General features: G+C 43.6%; 1 protein-coding gene across 1 annotated transcript in view; it reads right to left on the bottom strand.

The window, feature by feature from the left end:
* The window catches only part of SYNPO2L (synaptopodin 2 like), a 94749-nt gene that overhangs the window by 27002 nt on the left and 54173 nt on the right, over positions 1–13574 (bottom strand). Inside the window, exon 3 of the mRNA XM_044298250.1 lies at positions 1104–1795. Within this exon, the coding sequence (XP_044154185.1) occupies positions 1104–1795 (692 nt within the window). The remainder of the gene's footprint in view (positions 1–1103; positions 1796–13574) is intronic.

The following is a 13574-nucleotide window of genomic DNA, read 5'->3' as shown; positions in this document are numbered from 1 at the left end:
TTCCACTCCTGCAGTGAGAGGAGAGAGTGCAATATGCAAGCCCTTCTCTTTCCTCAGCAATTGGTGGGGGTCTCGACACTCAGACCCCCATTGATCAAAATTTTTGGTATGCCTCTACGATATATCAAAAGTTGATATAGTGACCCTTTAAGTAAATAAATTGCAAGTTTAACTGACTCTTTTCCCACAAGTCTATATGTCAATTGGCATAGCCCCTCCTGCTTTATAGTGTGCTGCCTGCAGATTGCACTGCATTTTTATAGTAATAGTTTGCCTTTAAAGGGATTGTCCAAGTTACCTTATATGAGCCCCATGCCACTAAATGCCTTAACATAAAAAAGCACCATATACTCACCTATTTCTACCCACCATTGTCTGCGAGATGGCTCCAGTCCTCCTCTAACTGTTTGTGTAATATACAGCACAAGACAGCTGAGGACAGTGATTGGCTGCAGCGGTTATGTGCCGTATACCTGCAAGCGTATACCTGCAGCCTTGTATACAAACAGCGAGAGGAGCACTGGAGCTGCGGAGCAGAGAACAGTGGAGGGAAAAGAGTTTAATATAGGATATTTTATTATTTTAAGGCAATTAGTGGCATGGGACCAAATTTTTGGGAACTCCTCTGTTGTGCATAAAATAATAAGGAAATAACTGAAAAGCCAAAATTTAAGTATCTTTAGAACAACATTACATGATATCTATTTTACTGTACTGTACTATATTTATTCTACTAGTTCTTGTGACAAATAAGGACTATAAGTGTTACCTTACTGTGGATGATCTTGTAATTAAGGGTGTGTTTCACAAGTTTTGTCCCAGTAGCAAACACTCAAGAAAGTATGAAGTGCCTATAGCAATATTATACTGCTGAAGGGATTATCTGACTTATGTTTAGACTGCTGCTGATATCTAATATGGCCTTACAAATATGGTAAAAATAGATAACCATAAGAGCTAAAACAGGATATAAAACCCCATACTGGGGATTCCACTTGTAGCTCAGTATATTAGAGCACACGTCGACTTTACTAGTAACCCTGTTACAGTCACATCAAGTAGATTGACAGTATTTTAGGAGACAGATCTGAATTAGTACTTACTTGCTTCTTTGGCTTTATCTGAGTAGGTTGTTGTCAGATCTTCATCTACGGGGTGTGCCACTGGTCCTATCATTGGGATAAGATGTCTCTCAGCTCGGATGCTTTTTGTGGCATGGGGCAGGAGCATAGATTCAGGTGAGGTTGAAGTGATATTAGATATCTGCTGTGGCTCCTCAGCTGGCAGAAAGCCTTCCACATCTGAGAAGGGGGTTTCAGCTCTGCTGGCATCAGGCTGGTATACTATTTCTCTTTTGGCCACTCCACTTGTTGACTGTAAGACACCTTCTGCAACACCACCAGGACCACTTTCATAACCACTCATCTCAGAAAGAGATTGCTGCTCGTTTTTGGTTTTGCCACTGCTCCCAGGTGGAGATCTTGGACTCTTCTTACGTGCTCTGCGGTGTTTCTCTGGGGGTGCCTGCTGCTGGTTAAGATGTTGTTGGGTACTCTGGAGATGCCCAAGAGATGCTTGGGTGTCAGCGTCACTATCTGTTTCCCCGTAGTACGCCTCACTATCTGGAGGAGAAGTAATGCTCTCCAAGTGCAGCAGTCGAGGTTGACCAGATGTCGAAGAAATGGATGAGGATGCAGCCCAATAGCTGGGGGGTTCTGGGCTTCTAATAGAGTTTGGGCTGCAAGGTGAAGGAAAGACTTTCTGTGTCCGAGGTGTCTGAGCTGCAGTTGCTGTCCTGTATGGAAAGAGAAACAGAGTCACATTACATCCTGTTGGCTCTTAGTTGGGGGGGAGTGCACAGAAGAAGAGATTGCTCCAGTAATAGTGGTATGAACTAGCTCCAGAACACAAGAGATACAAGCAGTCCTGGCTGTGTACTTTTCATCTCAATACCTCTCTTCCCCAGGGAAACAGACATTGCCAAGAGTGCGTACTAATGGGGATGACATATAACTTTAGGAAAAGCAGTGGTCTCAGAGCTCAATGACTGTCAAGATAATCCAAATCCGCAGATACTTAAGTCTTGGTTTGTATAGTCATTGAGTTATTTTATGTCAATGAGCTGTTATTCTGGTTTATTGAACACACATTTCTATTTATTCAGTCTATGAGATAACTTAAAGGGAATGAGTCACCTACATTTTTTCTGCCAGTTAAAGCCCCATTCACACGTTCACAATTTCATTCTGCATTTTGCGGAACGGAATTGCGGACCCATTCATTTCTATGGGGCAGCATGATGTGCTGCCCGGACACGGAAAAATAGAACATGTCCTATTCTTGTCCGCAATTGCGGACAAGAACAGGCATATTCTATTAGTGCCGGCAATGTGCGCTCCGCAAAATGCGGAACGCACATTGCCGCTGTCCGTGTTTTGCGGATCTGAGGATCCTCAAAACACGTTGCGGATGTGTGAATGGACCCTTAACAAGATAGTGACACTTTTGTTCCTGATCATAGATTTTTTGTTTCCTGCACATGGTTAAGGGAGCGGCCATCTTGCCTTCACTGTTGTTAACAGCATTTAGAGCTATACCATTACTGTTACAGATGCCAACGTGGGCCATAGAAACAAAAGTCTGTGAGGGACACATTGACATTATATTGGGAGAGTTGTCTGTGACTTGTGAAGATTGTACAAGAAAAAAGTTGGGCCAGCAAACTGTTCTGGCACAGAGCAACCTGTCGGATCTCGCAGGATCCAGAGTTGCCCTATTCTTTACTTCACCAGATCCCCATTGACTGTAATAAAGTCTGGTGGTGATCCAGCCACTTTGTAGCATAAATACTGGATTTCAACCAGATAAAAACCGTTGCATTCAGCATTTTTTTGTCTGGTCGTTAGCTGGCATTTGCACCGGATCAGGCAGCCGGATCCTCTTAAAGCGTATCTGTCCCCAGTTTTATGCTGCTAGGTTCTAATAGCTCCAGTGCATGCCAATGAGTCTCCATATTCATGAGCTCAAGGCTCTACCCAGCCACCTGCATCTGACTTTTTTTTCCCCATATAAATCAGCAGCAGGTGGGCGGAGAAAGACAGGAGCTCATGAATATGGCGACATGTTCGACATGTACTGGAGCTGTTTAGCACAAGATTTTTAGCAAAATGACTGGGTCAATTAAACTAAGGGGATATGTCTATAGTTTATGTTGCCCTTAGGACACCATAAAACTGGTAAGATTCCCTTTAAGCTGAACAAAGACTGGTGGTGGATACTATGTTATCTGTACATACAGTAGGTGTTATCTTTCATTGTACTCCTGCCTGTAATAATAATGAGATAACTTACAAAACGTGATGTGTAAGGACCAGGAAGTGACGCCTATTATGAGGCTTAGTGGCCAGTAAGAAAACTGCAAGATGTTAAGATTTTTATAAAATATCGACAGTAAAATGGGAAATTAAAAATAACATCACCAAAAATTATTTAAAAAATGTTTTTCAAAAACAATAAGTCATTTTATGATGACAGAATCCCAAATTCAAATTTTGCCTTTATGAACTGCCTTAATTAAAAAAAATTGCTAAAAACAAATATACGTTATATTCTCTATCCATTATGCATTGTGTGAATTCTTTGTATAATTTAGGCCTCATGCACACGAACGTATATTCTTTCGGTGTCCGTTCAGTTTTTTTCGCGGACCGTATACGGAACCATTCACTTCAATGGGTCCGCAAAAAAAACGGAAGTTACTTTGTGTGCATTCCGTTTCGCTCTGGTAGATAGGTTAAGCAGACGCAGTACAGAGGCAAAAGAAAAGTTTTTAATGCAAAACTTCAGTGTTTTATTCACACTTGAGGAAAATTCACAAAACAATGCGTTACTTTGCAGTCTTGGTGTTTACTTCAGACACAATGGAAAGTACATCTTGGTGTTACTTCACACAAATTGTATAAGACAAGTCACCTTGATGTCAGTTCTGCCTCCAGCAGTCCACGGCAGGCTTTAGGGGGCCTGTCTCCTCAGCCCATGGGTCTCATCCCTCCAACCTGGCACCAAGCTTGAGATCCCAACACAGAGAGCCTGCTGTTGAGCCCAGCTGCCTATTTAAGGACAGCCAGGTGATGCCAAAAACCCGGACCTACAATTAAAATCCAGTCCGGTAATTAACCTCACCTGGCTGCAAATCAGCCCAGCAGCACACACTGGGAGGAAAATGTCTGTTTTCCCAGACCATTCCCCTGACTGTGTCACACTTTTTTGCGGATCCGTTTTTTGCGGCCTTATAATGAAAATTAGGTTGCTTACCATCATTAGAGACGTTTTTGAAGCCAAAATCCACGAATGAATAGAGGACATGTATAAAGAAAAGCCTGAGACCCTGATTTATCAAGACTGGCATGTGCTACATGGGTCTCTGTTTTCAGTGGGAGGCCATGCTGCCGTTCATTCAGAAGTAGTTTGTTACCACAATTGCACCAAGAAAGGAATCTGCACCAAAGTCAGCCAGCACAAACAACTGTGTAAACAACTGCCCTAGGACTCATGAACACGGCCATATGTATTTTGCGGTCCTCAAAAAACGGATCCGCAAAAAATATGGATGACGTCTGTGTGCATTCCGTATTTTACCGAACAGCTGGCCCCTAATAGAACAGTACTATCCTTGTCCGTAATGCAGACAATAGTTACATAGTTACATAGGTAATACGGTTGAAAAAGACCACCAAGTTCAACCAAGGGATAGGTGGGGACGCGAATCCACAATAATAGGACAAGTTCTATTTTTTTGTGGAACGGACCTATCGACATACCAAAACAGAATGCACATGGAGTAACAAATGAATGGTTGCGCATGCGGTCCGAAAAAAAAATAAAAAAGAAAAGAACAGACACAGAAAATAAGTTTGTGTGCATGAGCCCTTAGGGTGTTTTCACACTACATTTTTTATTATGCTGCCTTTTTACATAATTTTTTTTTTTTTATGCCAGATATTACATGCTGACAAAAAAGAAATTATAAAAATGCCACACAGTTATAGATTGTATGTTTTTGCCCCCCCCCCCCAAAAAAAATTTCGAAAATAAAAATCCTCAGAAATTTCCTGACTTGCTCAATATTTTTTGTAGCATAAAAAGGTGCGTTTTTAGGTGCGGTGTAGGCATTTTAACCATATAGTGTGTATTAGCACATGCAGTTTTATTTATAGCTTTTTTGTGTGCCTAGCACTTTTTTTAGCAAAAAAAAGGTAATGTTACTCTCTCTGTACAGCAACACGGGGAAAATACAATGATACAAAAAAAAACATTTTTGCAGAAGGTTGAGGTCTATTTAGACCATGCTTGGACAAAGTCAGTAACGGTAATGCACACATATGGCTTTAGACTTTACAACATGTGGTTTGGGTTATATTGCTTCTAGAGCCAGCGCCACACTACTGAGATGGACTGGTTATATGCTCTAGGACTGCAGCTCGTGCTTGAGCATTGCAGAGATACATTGAAGAATTGCACAGGTCAGGGATCGTAAGGAGTGTTGGAACAGAGCAACAGGGAGCAGGGGAGTGTATTTTTGTTTAGGTACAGCACATTATTGGTCAAATTAAAATAGGGGTATCAAGCTGGATAACTCCTTTAAAATCCTTTCTCCCTTTACTTGATTTACCTTCAAAACTGCATCAGAAAACCTGATCAAATCATGAAATTGTACGGGCAGCCTTCTAGTTTTTACTGATGTAGAAATCTGCTGGCTCTTTCACTGAGTCACAATGCACTTAACACTCATTACATTCACATGTGTCATTTGCTGTTACAGACAGGCAACCCTGCTGGTTATAAATACGTTTTATTTCAGGCTTGTATTGTAGTGACCTCATGTGATGGCTACAAGGGCTATATAAATGCTAGAATGCTATTCGTTCCTATTACTGGAGGAAGATCACCATCTACTGGGGAACCTATAATACCACATCTATGGCATAACAGAGTAGGGTATGAGAAACCTCACATGATTATGAAATACTGTACTTATGTATCAGTTTGTAAACAGCTGTCTAGCCAAGTATTTTTCTTTTTAGAAAAGGTTCGTAATGGTGTAAAATAATAAAATTAGTAATGCTCATCTCAGCCAACCCCCTCCCTATGGTTCTGATGCCTCCTGCTCTCCCACATGTCTCTACTTTCTGGGAATCTCTGCTTAGCAAATCATTGATTGCTCATTAATTAGCTGAGCAGTTATTTCCTGTGTGTTGGGACCCAGAATTAGACATCAACGATGTATCAGGAAGCATTGGAACAAAAGGAAAAAGGTGAGTAGGACTCCTTTAGAGGACCTGTAAACTCTCCTGATATGTCTGCTTTAGCTATGCACAAGCTGGCATTGTGGGTTCAATTCATAATGTAAATTGTTCAGGAATGGTTTGAGGAACATGACAAAGTCTTCAAGGTGTTGACTTGGCTACCAAATTCCCCTAAACAATGCATTTGTGGGTGTACTGGATTAACATATCCAATTCATTAAGGTCTCACCTTGCAGCTTTCAGGACTTAACTGGTTCCTGTCCCATGACGTTACATGGTAGGGTGGGATACAGCAGTCACGATGCTCCAATGGCTGGGATCCATGGAGGCATCATCTTGCAACTTTCAGTACTTAAAACAATGAATCTGGCCCTAATTACTTGTCCACATTAGGATTAGAAGTCCAGTAATTCATATTGTACAACCACATGTACACACAAGGGAAAAAGTGCCAGGTGATGACAACATATACATGGAGTAATGATAAATAGGGAAATCTCCAAATGACCATTTCACAGCTAGAGTAGTGAGCTTACATGTAAAGCAAGGCAAGTGTTTCCAATTACATCATACAGATATGGTTTTGTCGATGTAGATACTTTCTGTATCTTATGGCTAGCGCTATATAGAAAGTAACAAAATAACATATACAGATCAATATCTGTGGGAAATGCATCCCAAATTGAAAAGAAATAAGGGGCAGCTACTCATGGCACTAGATATGAAGTATAGCATCCAAGATAGATCAAACAACTACCAAAGAAATTGTGCCCCAAAACATCTCTATAAGGCCAAAAAATATTCCCTTAGGCCTCATGCACACGACCATTGTGTTTTGTGGTCCGTAAACCACAGATCCGCAAAACAAAGATGGCGTCCATGTGCGTTCTGCAATTTGCGCAACGGCACGGATAGCCATCAATATAACTGCCTATTCTTGTCCGCAAAACGCGGACAAGAATAGGACAGGATATATTTTTTTTGTGGACCACGGAACGGAGCAATGGATGCGGACAGCACATGGAGTGCTGTCCGCATCTTTTGCCGCCCCATTGAAGTGAATGGGTCCGCATCCAAGCCGCCAAAACTGCGGCTTGGATGCGGACCAAAACAACGGCCGTATGCATGAGGCCTTAGAGGAACATAAACCACCATTAAAATATTCCCATGTAAGATCATGTTAAAAATTTGAATAAAATTTGCTGCCTTAATACTCACATAGATGGGCAATACTGATTAATTCAAAAGTAAGGATTGCTGAATTACAGAAATGGCTATTTGTATATCATGTCTATGCGGATAATATATCTCTAAGTGAAATGAAGGGGGATAACTTTGAAGTATCACCTGCAACAAGCCCCGGAGGAGCAGAGGTTTGGAGCGTGTTGTGTCATGGTGTACTCCTATAGGCCGTTGCTTCCTGGGGATTGGTGCAGTGGTAATGTAATACCATTTATAATAGTCCAACATATAGTGCAACATAGAACAGAACTTCAAATGCGTTCAGTAGCGGCAGATTTCAAGTACAAAACTTCTTACACGAACAAGAATTATGGAGTCGGGTTAGATGGTGGCAATCTAGCACTTAGGTCGTACTGGCCTACCGATGTTCTGGGTGTCTTAGTTGTAGTCCCTCATCTTTCAGCAGTGTCATTAATGCTGGTGTTAGCAGTTCACTCTGCTGTGTAGCTTCTTTTGAGGTTTGGAGTAAGTTGGTCTCCCTGGAGAATCCTATTTAGGAGCAGGAGCTCAGACCTGTGCTTTCTCTCCATTCTCTGGTTACCTAGGAACTGCCCTACTGGCAGGAATCAGGACCAACCCACTCCTACCAAGAGGGGGGGAACAGGGCGAGTATCTGCTTTATTTCACATTTGATAAGTCACATCCAATAAACCAGTACGCTCTTCGGCAATCTGCCTTTCTCAACAGGTATATAATGAAGTACAATCAATCGATTTATAGGTGAGTGATTGAGTCACATGTCAGTGACATCAGATACCCCAGCTGGGTGGTAATTATCACCTTAAAGGGGTTATCCCATCTTAGACAATGGGGGCATATCGCTAGGGACCCGCACCTACAAGGAGAACTGAGATGGGGAGAGTTGTAGCTGGAGGACCCCGGTTTCCCGGGTCCGTCCACCACCAGGCATAGCTCCCCGTCTCTCCCATTGAAGTGAATAGGAGCGTACCGCGCATGCGCGGCCACCACTCCCATTCATTTCTATGGGGCCGACGGAAATAGTTTGGCTATTTTCGGCGGCACCATAGAAATGAATGGAGGGAGGCTGAGCATGCGCAGTGCGACCTCCTAAACTTTCTCCGCTCCATTCGACTTGTAGGTGCGGATCCCAGAGGTGGGACCTGCACGTATCAGACAATGGGGGCATATCCTAGCGATATGCCCCCATTGTCTAAGATGGGATAGCCCCTTTAATTAACAACAGAGCAACAACAAATAGAAAAATGTATTGTATATCTACAATTGTCACAAGAAAACAATATAGTCACCACTGGATCCTTCAGAGGTCTATAATGAAAACATTGATTATTTGAGCACAGCCTGTGATGGTTTGAAATTCACCAAGTCATATGACAAACACATGGTGAATTTCCTGGATACAAATGTAGTGAAGGATCAGTATGGTCATCTTTCCACTGATCTTTACAGAAAAGAAACGGATAGAAACAGTATCCTACATTTTTCCAGTGCTCATTCTTCATCTCTAAAAAAGGCTATACCAAAGTCCCAGTACCAAAGGGTTAAACGGATAGTGACAGATCCTGAGAAGCAGACGTTGAGATTAGAGAAGATGACTAGGAGATTTGAAGAGAGAGGATACCCTGCATGGATTCAAGATAGAGCAAAGAAAGATTCTGCTACACTAACACACACCCCTATTCGCGAGGTGACATTTATACATGAATTCCATCCATTTAATACTGTCTCTGACAAAGTGCTCCGCAAACACTGGCACCTCCTAACAAAAGCCTAGCCTGGAGTGGAGCTAATTAATAATCCACCACTAACTTGTAATGAAAGAAATTCAAACTACAGGGATAAATTGGTGCATGCGGATTTAGGAAGTGAAAGAAAGACATTAAAACAGTACATTTCCTATACAGTACCTTTCCGTGCCTCCATTGTGTTCAATGTCCTCACATCATAAAAGGCCCAATATTCTACCTATTCTACAGGACAACCTTTTAAAATTGAAGGCTTTTTTCACTTGCGAATCTACTAACGTGATTTACCTTATTAAATGCCCGTGTGGCTTATTGTACATAGGGGAAACAATGCAAACGATCAGGGGTCGCATATGTAAACATAAGTCCACAATTAGGACAAAGAACCTGCTACTACCACTTCCTCACCACTCTGAAAAACAAAGACATTCCATAGCACAGTTGAAATTTCAGGTGCTAGAACAAATAAAGAGACCGAGGAAGGGGGGGGGGGGGGTATTAAAAAGCTTCTACTACGCAGGGAGGCATACTGGATTCACAAACTGGACACATTGCACCCTAGAGGGTTAAACAGAGACTATGAAATAGTATACCTTTGACCTTCCCCCCCTGTGATCCGTGTTTCCTATCAGTGCATTTTGTTTGTTATTTTTATCTTTTGGTTATTTTTTCATTTTAGTCCTCTTCCATACATTGAAGGATCCACATGGTGATATTGTTTCCTTGTGACAATGTTATATATACAATACATTTTGCTATTTGTTGTTGCGCCATTGTTAATCAAGATGATAATTACCACCCAACTGGGGCATCTGATGTCACTGACTCAATCACTCACCTATAAAACGATTGATTGTACTTCATTATATACCTGTTGAGAAAGGCAGATTGCCGAAACGCGTCCTGTTTTTTTGGGATGGGACTTATCAAAGGTACAGATGGAAAATTTCTAAACTGGAGTGTGATATCACAGCGCACCATGATATCATGGTCAGAAAAAACATTGAAAGCCATCGCAAAGGTCAATCAAAAGTTTCTTGTCATTTTTTACTTAACACGAGGATGGCTACATCTGTACTTTAACATGTGTGCACACATCAGTATATAGCTTAGCTATACACTATGTCAAGAAAATAATTAAAATCGCATAAATTCCAGCCTGTGGACATCAGCAGAGATGTTTCCACAGCCTCAGTTGCCAGTGGCAAAGCACTGATTCCAGTCAGCTGTTAAAAAGACATTACCATTCGGCCAACAAGTAGCGTACATGTGAGCTGCCAGAGAAGCAGTTAATGCCCTATGAAATCAATAGTCCCTGCTGGGGTGATGCTATTTCACCTCAACAGGTGGAGAGAGAGTCCTTCATGCTGAGATTAGGCTGGGTGAGGGGATTGCTATTTTCAGACATGTAAAGCTGTTGACTTTGCTGCTATAATAAACTATTATGTCTCCTGCTTGTTCTCGAAGCATCTGTATGCTACAGGAAAAAAAAAAAAAAAAAAACATTTTCCTGGTCACATGGTATATTTTATCGATTTCATTTAATGTTTGTATGTGTCATTAAAAGATAGACAGTATCCACTATAATAGTGACATCTACAGTACCCAGTCCCCTTAACAGTGACCTCCACAGCCCCCCACCCCTTAACACTGACCCCACCATAGTGCCCCGTATCCTTAAAATGGAACCTCCACAGCAGCCCACCACTTTAACTTTGACCTTCACAGCAGCCTGTCCCTTTAACAGTGAGTTCCACAGCACCGCATCCCCTTGACAGTGACCTCCACAGGTGCCCGCCCCCTTAACATTGACCTCTACAGAACCCACCCATTTGACACTGACCATAGGTTACAGTCCCCTTAACTGACCTCCACGATTCCCTCTTAACAGAGACCTCCACAGCGACTTCCCCTTTAACAGTGACTGCCATAGTACCCCACTCCCTTGACAGTGACCTCGGCTGTACCCCGCTGCCTTAACAGTGACCTCACAGTATCCCGCTGCCCGTTTATTAGTGGCCTCCACAGTGTCCTCCTCCCTTAACAGTGTTCTCCACAGTGCCCGCCCCTTTAACAGTGACCTCCACAGTGGCCTTCCCCTTAACAGTAACATCCACAGTGCCCTCCCCTTTAACAGTTACCTCCATAGCGGCACCCCTTTATTAGTGACCTCCAAAATACCCTGTCTTGTTAACAGCGATTTCCACAATAACCCACACCCTTAACAGTGACCTCCACAGAGCTCCGTTCCCTTAAAATGTGACCTCCACAACACCCCGCCCCCTTAACAGCAAGAGTTCCCTGCCTCCTTAACAGAGACCTTCACAGCGCTCGCCCCTTTAACAGTGACCTCCACAGCAGCCTTCCCCTTTAACAGTGACCTCCACAGCGACCGCCCCTTTATAAGTGACCTCCACAGTACCCCGTCTCCTTAACAGTGATGTCCACAACACCCGCCCCCTTAACAGTGGCCTCTACAGCAATCTGCTTCTCAACATTGGCCTCCATAGAGGACCGTCCCCTTAACTGTGACCTCTACAGCAGCCTGCCCCAAAGGTGGCCAGAGGTCTGGTTTTAGGCCAGACAGTGCGGCTTTCAGTTTCCCTGTCCTCCATCCGGCGCAGGGCCTGGACAGACACAGGGATGTCCTTTTTAACAACTCACTCTCAGACAGCAGCACTGTGCTGTCTAAGCGTGAGCTGCAGAGAGAAAGTAATCCTCTATCCAACCAACCCTGCAGCTGACAGAAGTTGATTTTTACCTTCATTTTTCAATCCCCGCCGGCTGCGGAGTGGGAAGGGGCATGGTCTAACCGAGTTGGCGGTGTGGCTTAGTGGGACCCGAGGGGGTTGAGGGTGGCCTGAATGGCCACCCTACCTGCCCCCTTAACTGTAACCTCCACAGCACTCTACTCCCTTAACAGTGTCATCCACAGTGCCCTGCCCCTTTAAAGCTGACCTACAACAGTGAAGGAAAATGGCTGGGTTGTTATGGAAACCTGATGTAAAACTGTTTGAATGTAGAGACCAAGGGCCTGCGAGCTTCTATTGGCTGATAGGGGTCATGTGACCAGGCTTCTATGACTAACTCACAGAACGCCCACAGTTTGTTAAATCAACAACTTTTTAACAACTCACTCTCAGACAGCAGCACTGTGCTGTCTAAGCGTGAGCTGCAGAAAGAAAGTAATCCTCTCTCCAACCAACCCTGCAGCTGACAGAAGTAGATTTTTACCTTCATTTTTTCAATCCCTGCCGGCTGCGGAGTGGGAAGGGGCATGGTCTAACCGAGTTGGCGGTGTGGCTTAGTGGGACCTGAGGGGGTTGAGGGTGGCCTGAATGGCCACCCTACCTCCCCCTTAACTGTGACCGCCACAGCACCCCACTCCCTTAACAGTGTCATCCACAGTGCCCTGCCCCTTTAAAGCTGACCTACAGTAGTGAAGGAAAATGGCTGGGTTGTTATGGAAACCTGATGTAAAACTGTTTGAATGTAGAGACTAAGGGCCTGCGAGCTTCTATTGGCTGATAGGGGTCATGTGACCAGGCTTCTATGACTAACTCACAGAATGCCCACAGTTTGTTAAATCTCAGGGTTGTGTCTGCAGTACACAACCCTCAGGGTTGTGTCAAGCTGATCTGCAGTATGGGGGCACCACAGGGAACTGTGTTGGCACAGTTCCTCTTCACCCTCTACACTGCAGACATCTCCATCAACTCCCCAGGCTGCCACCTACAGAAGTTCTCTGATGACTCTGCCATAGTCGGCCTTATCACAGCTGAGGACGACTCAGAGTACAGACAGGGGACACAGGATTTTGTGGACTGGTGTCAGCGGAACCAGCTCCAGATCAAAGCGGGCAAACCCAAGGAGCTGGTGGTGGATTTCTGCAGACACAGGCCCTCTGCTTTGGTTCCGGTGAACATATAGGGAACGGACATTGAGGTGGTGGATTCTTATAAGTACCTGGGTGTTCACCTGAACAACAAACTGGACTGGAGCCATAACTCTCATGTTCTTTTCAAAAAGGGTCAGAGCAGACTCTATTTGTTGAGGAGACTGAGGCCCTTTGGAGTGCAAGGGACGCTCCTGAAGAGCTTCTTTCACTCAGTGGTGGCATCAGCCATATTCTATGGTGTGGTTTGTTGGGGGAGCAGCTTATCTATGGCTGAGAGACAGAGATTAGATAAGCACATTAAGGAGCTCTGTCCTAGGTTGTCCCCTTGATCCAGTGCAGGAGGTGGGTGACAAAAGAACTCTAGCAAAATAAACATCATTGTTAGACAATGTCTCCCACCCCATG

The sequence above is a fragment of the Bufo gargarizans genome, chromosome 6, assembly GCF_014858855.1.
Source record: "Bufo gargarizans isolate SCDJY-AF-19 chromosome 6, ASM1485885v1, whole genome shotgun sequence".
NCBI classification, from domain to species: domain Eukaryota; kingdom Metazoa; phylum Chordata; class Amphibia; order Anura; family Bufonidae; genus Bufo; species Bufo gargarizans.
This window is presented reverse-complemented; position numbering and strand designations above follow the sequence as displayed.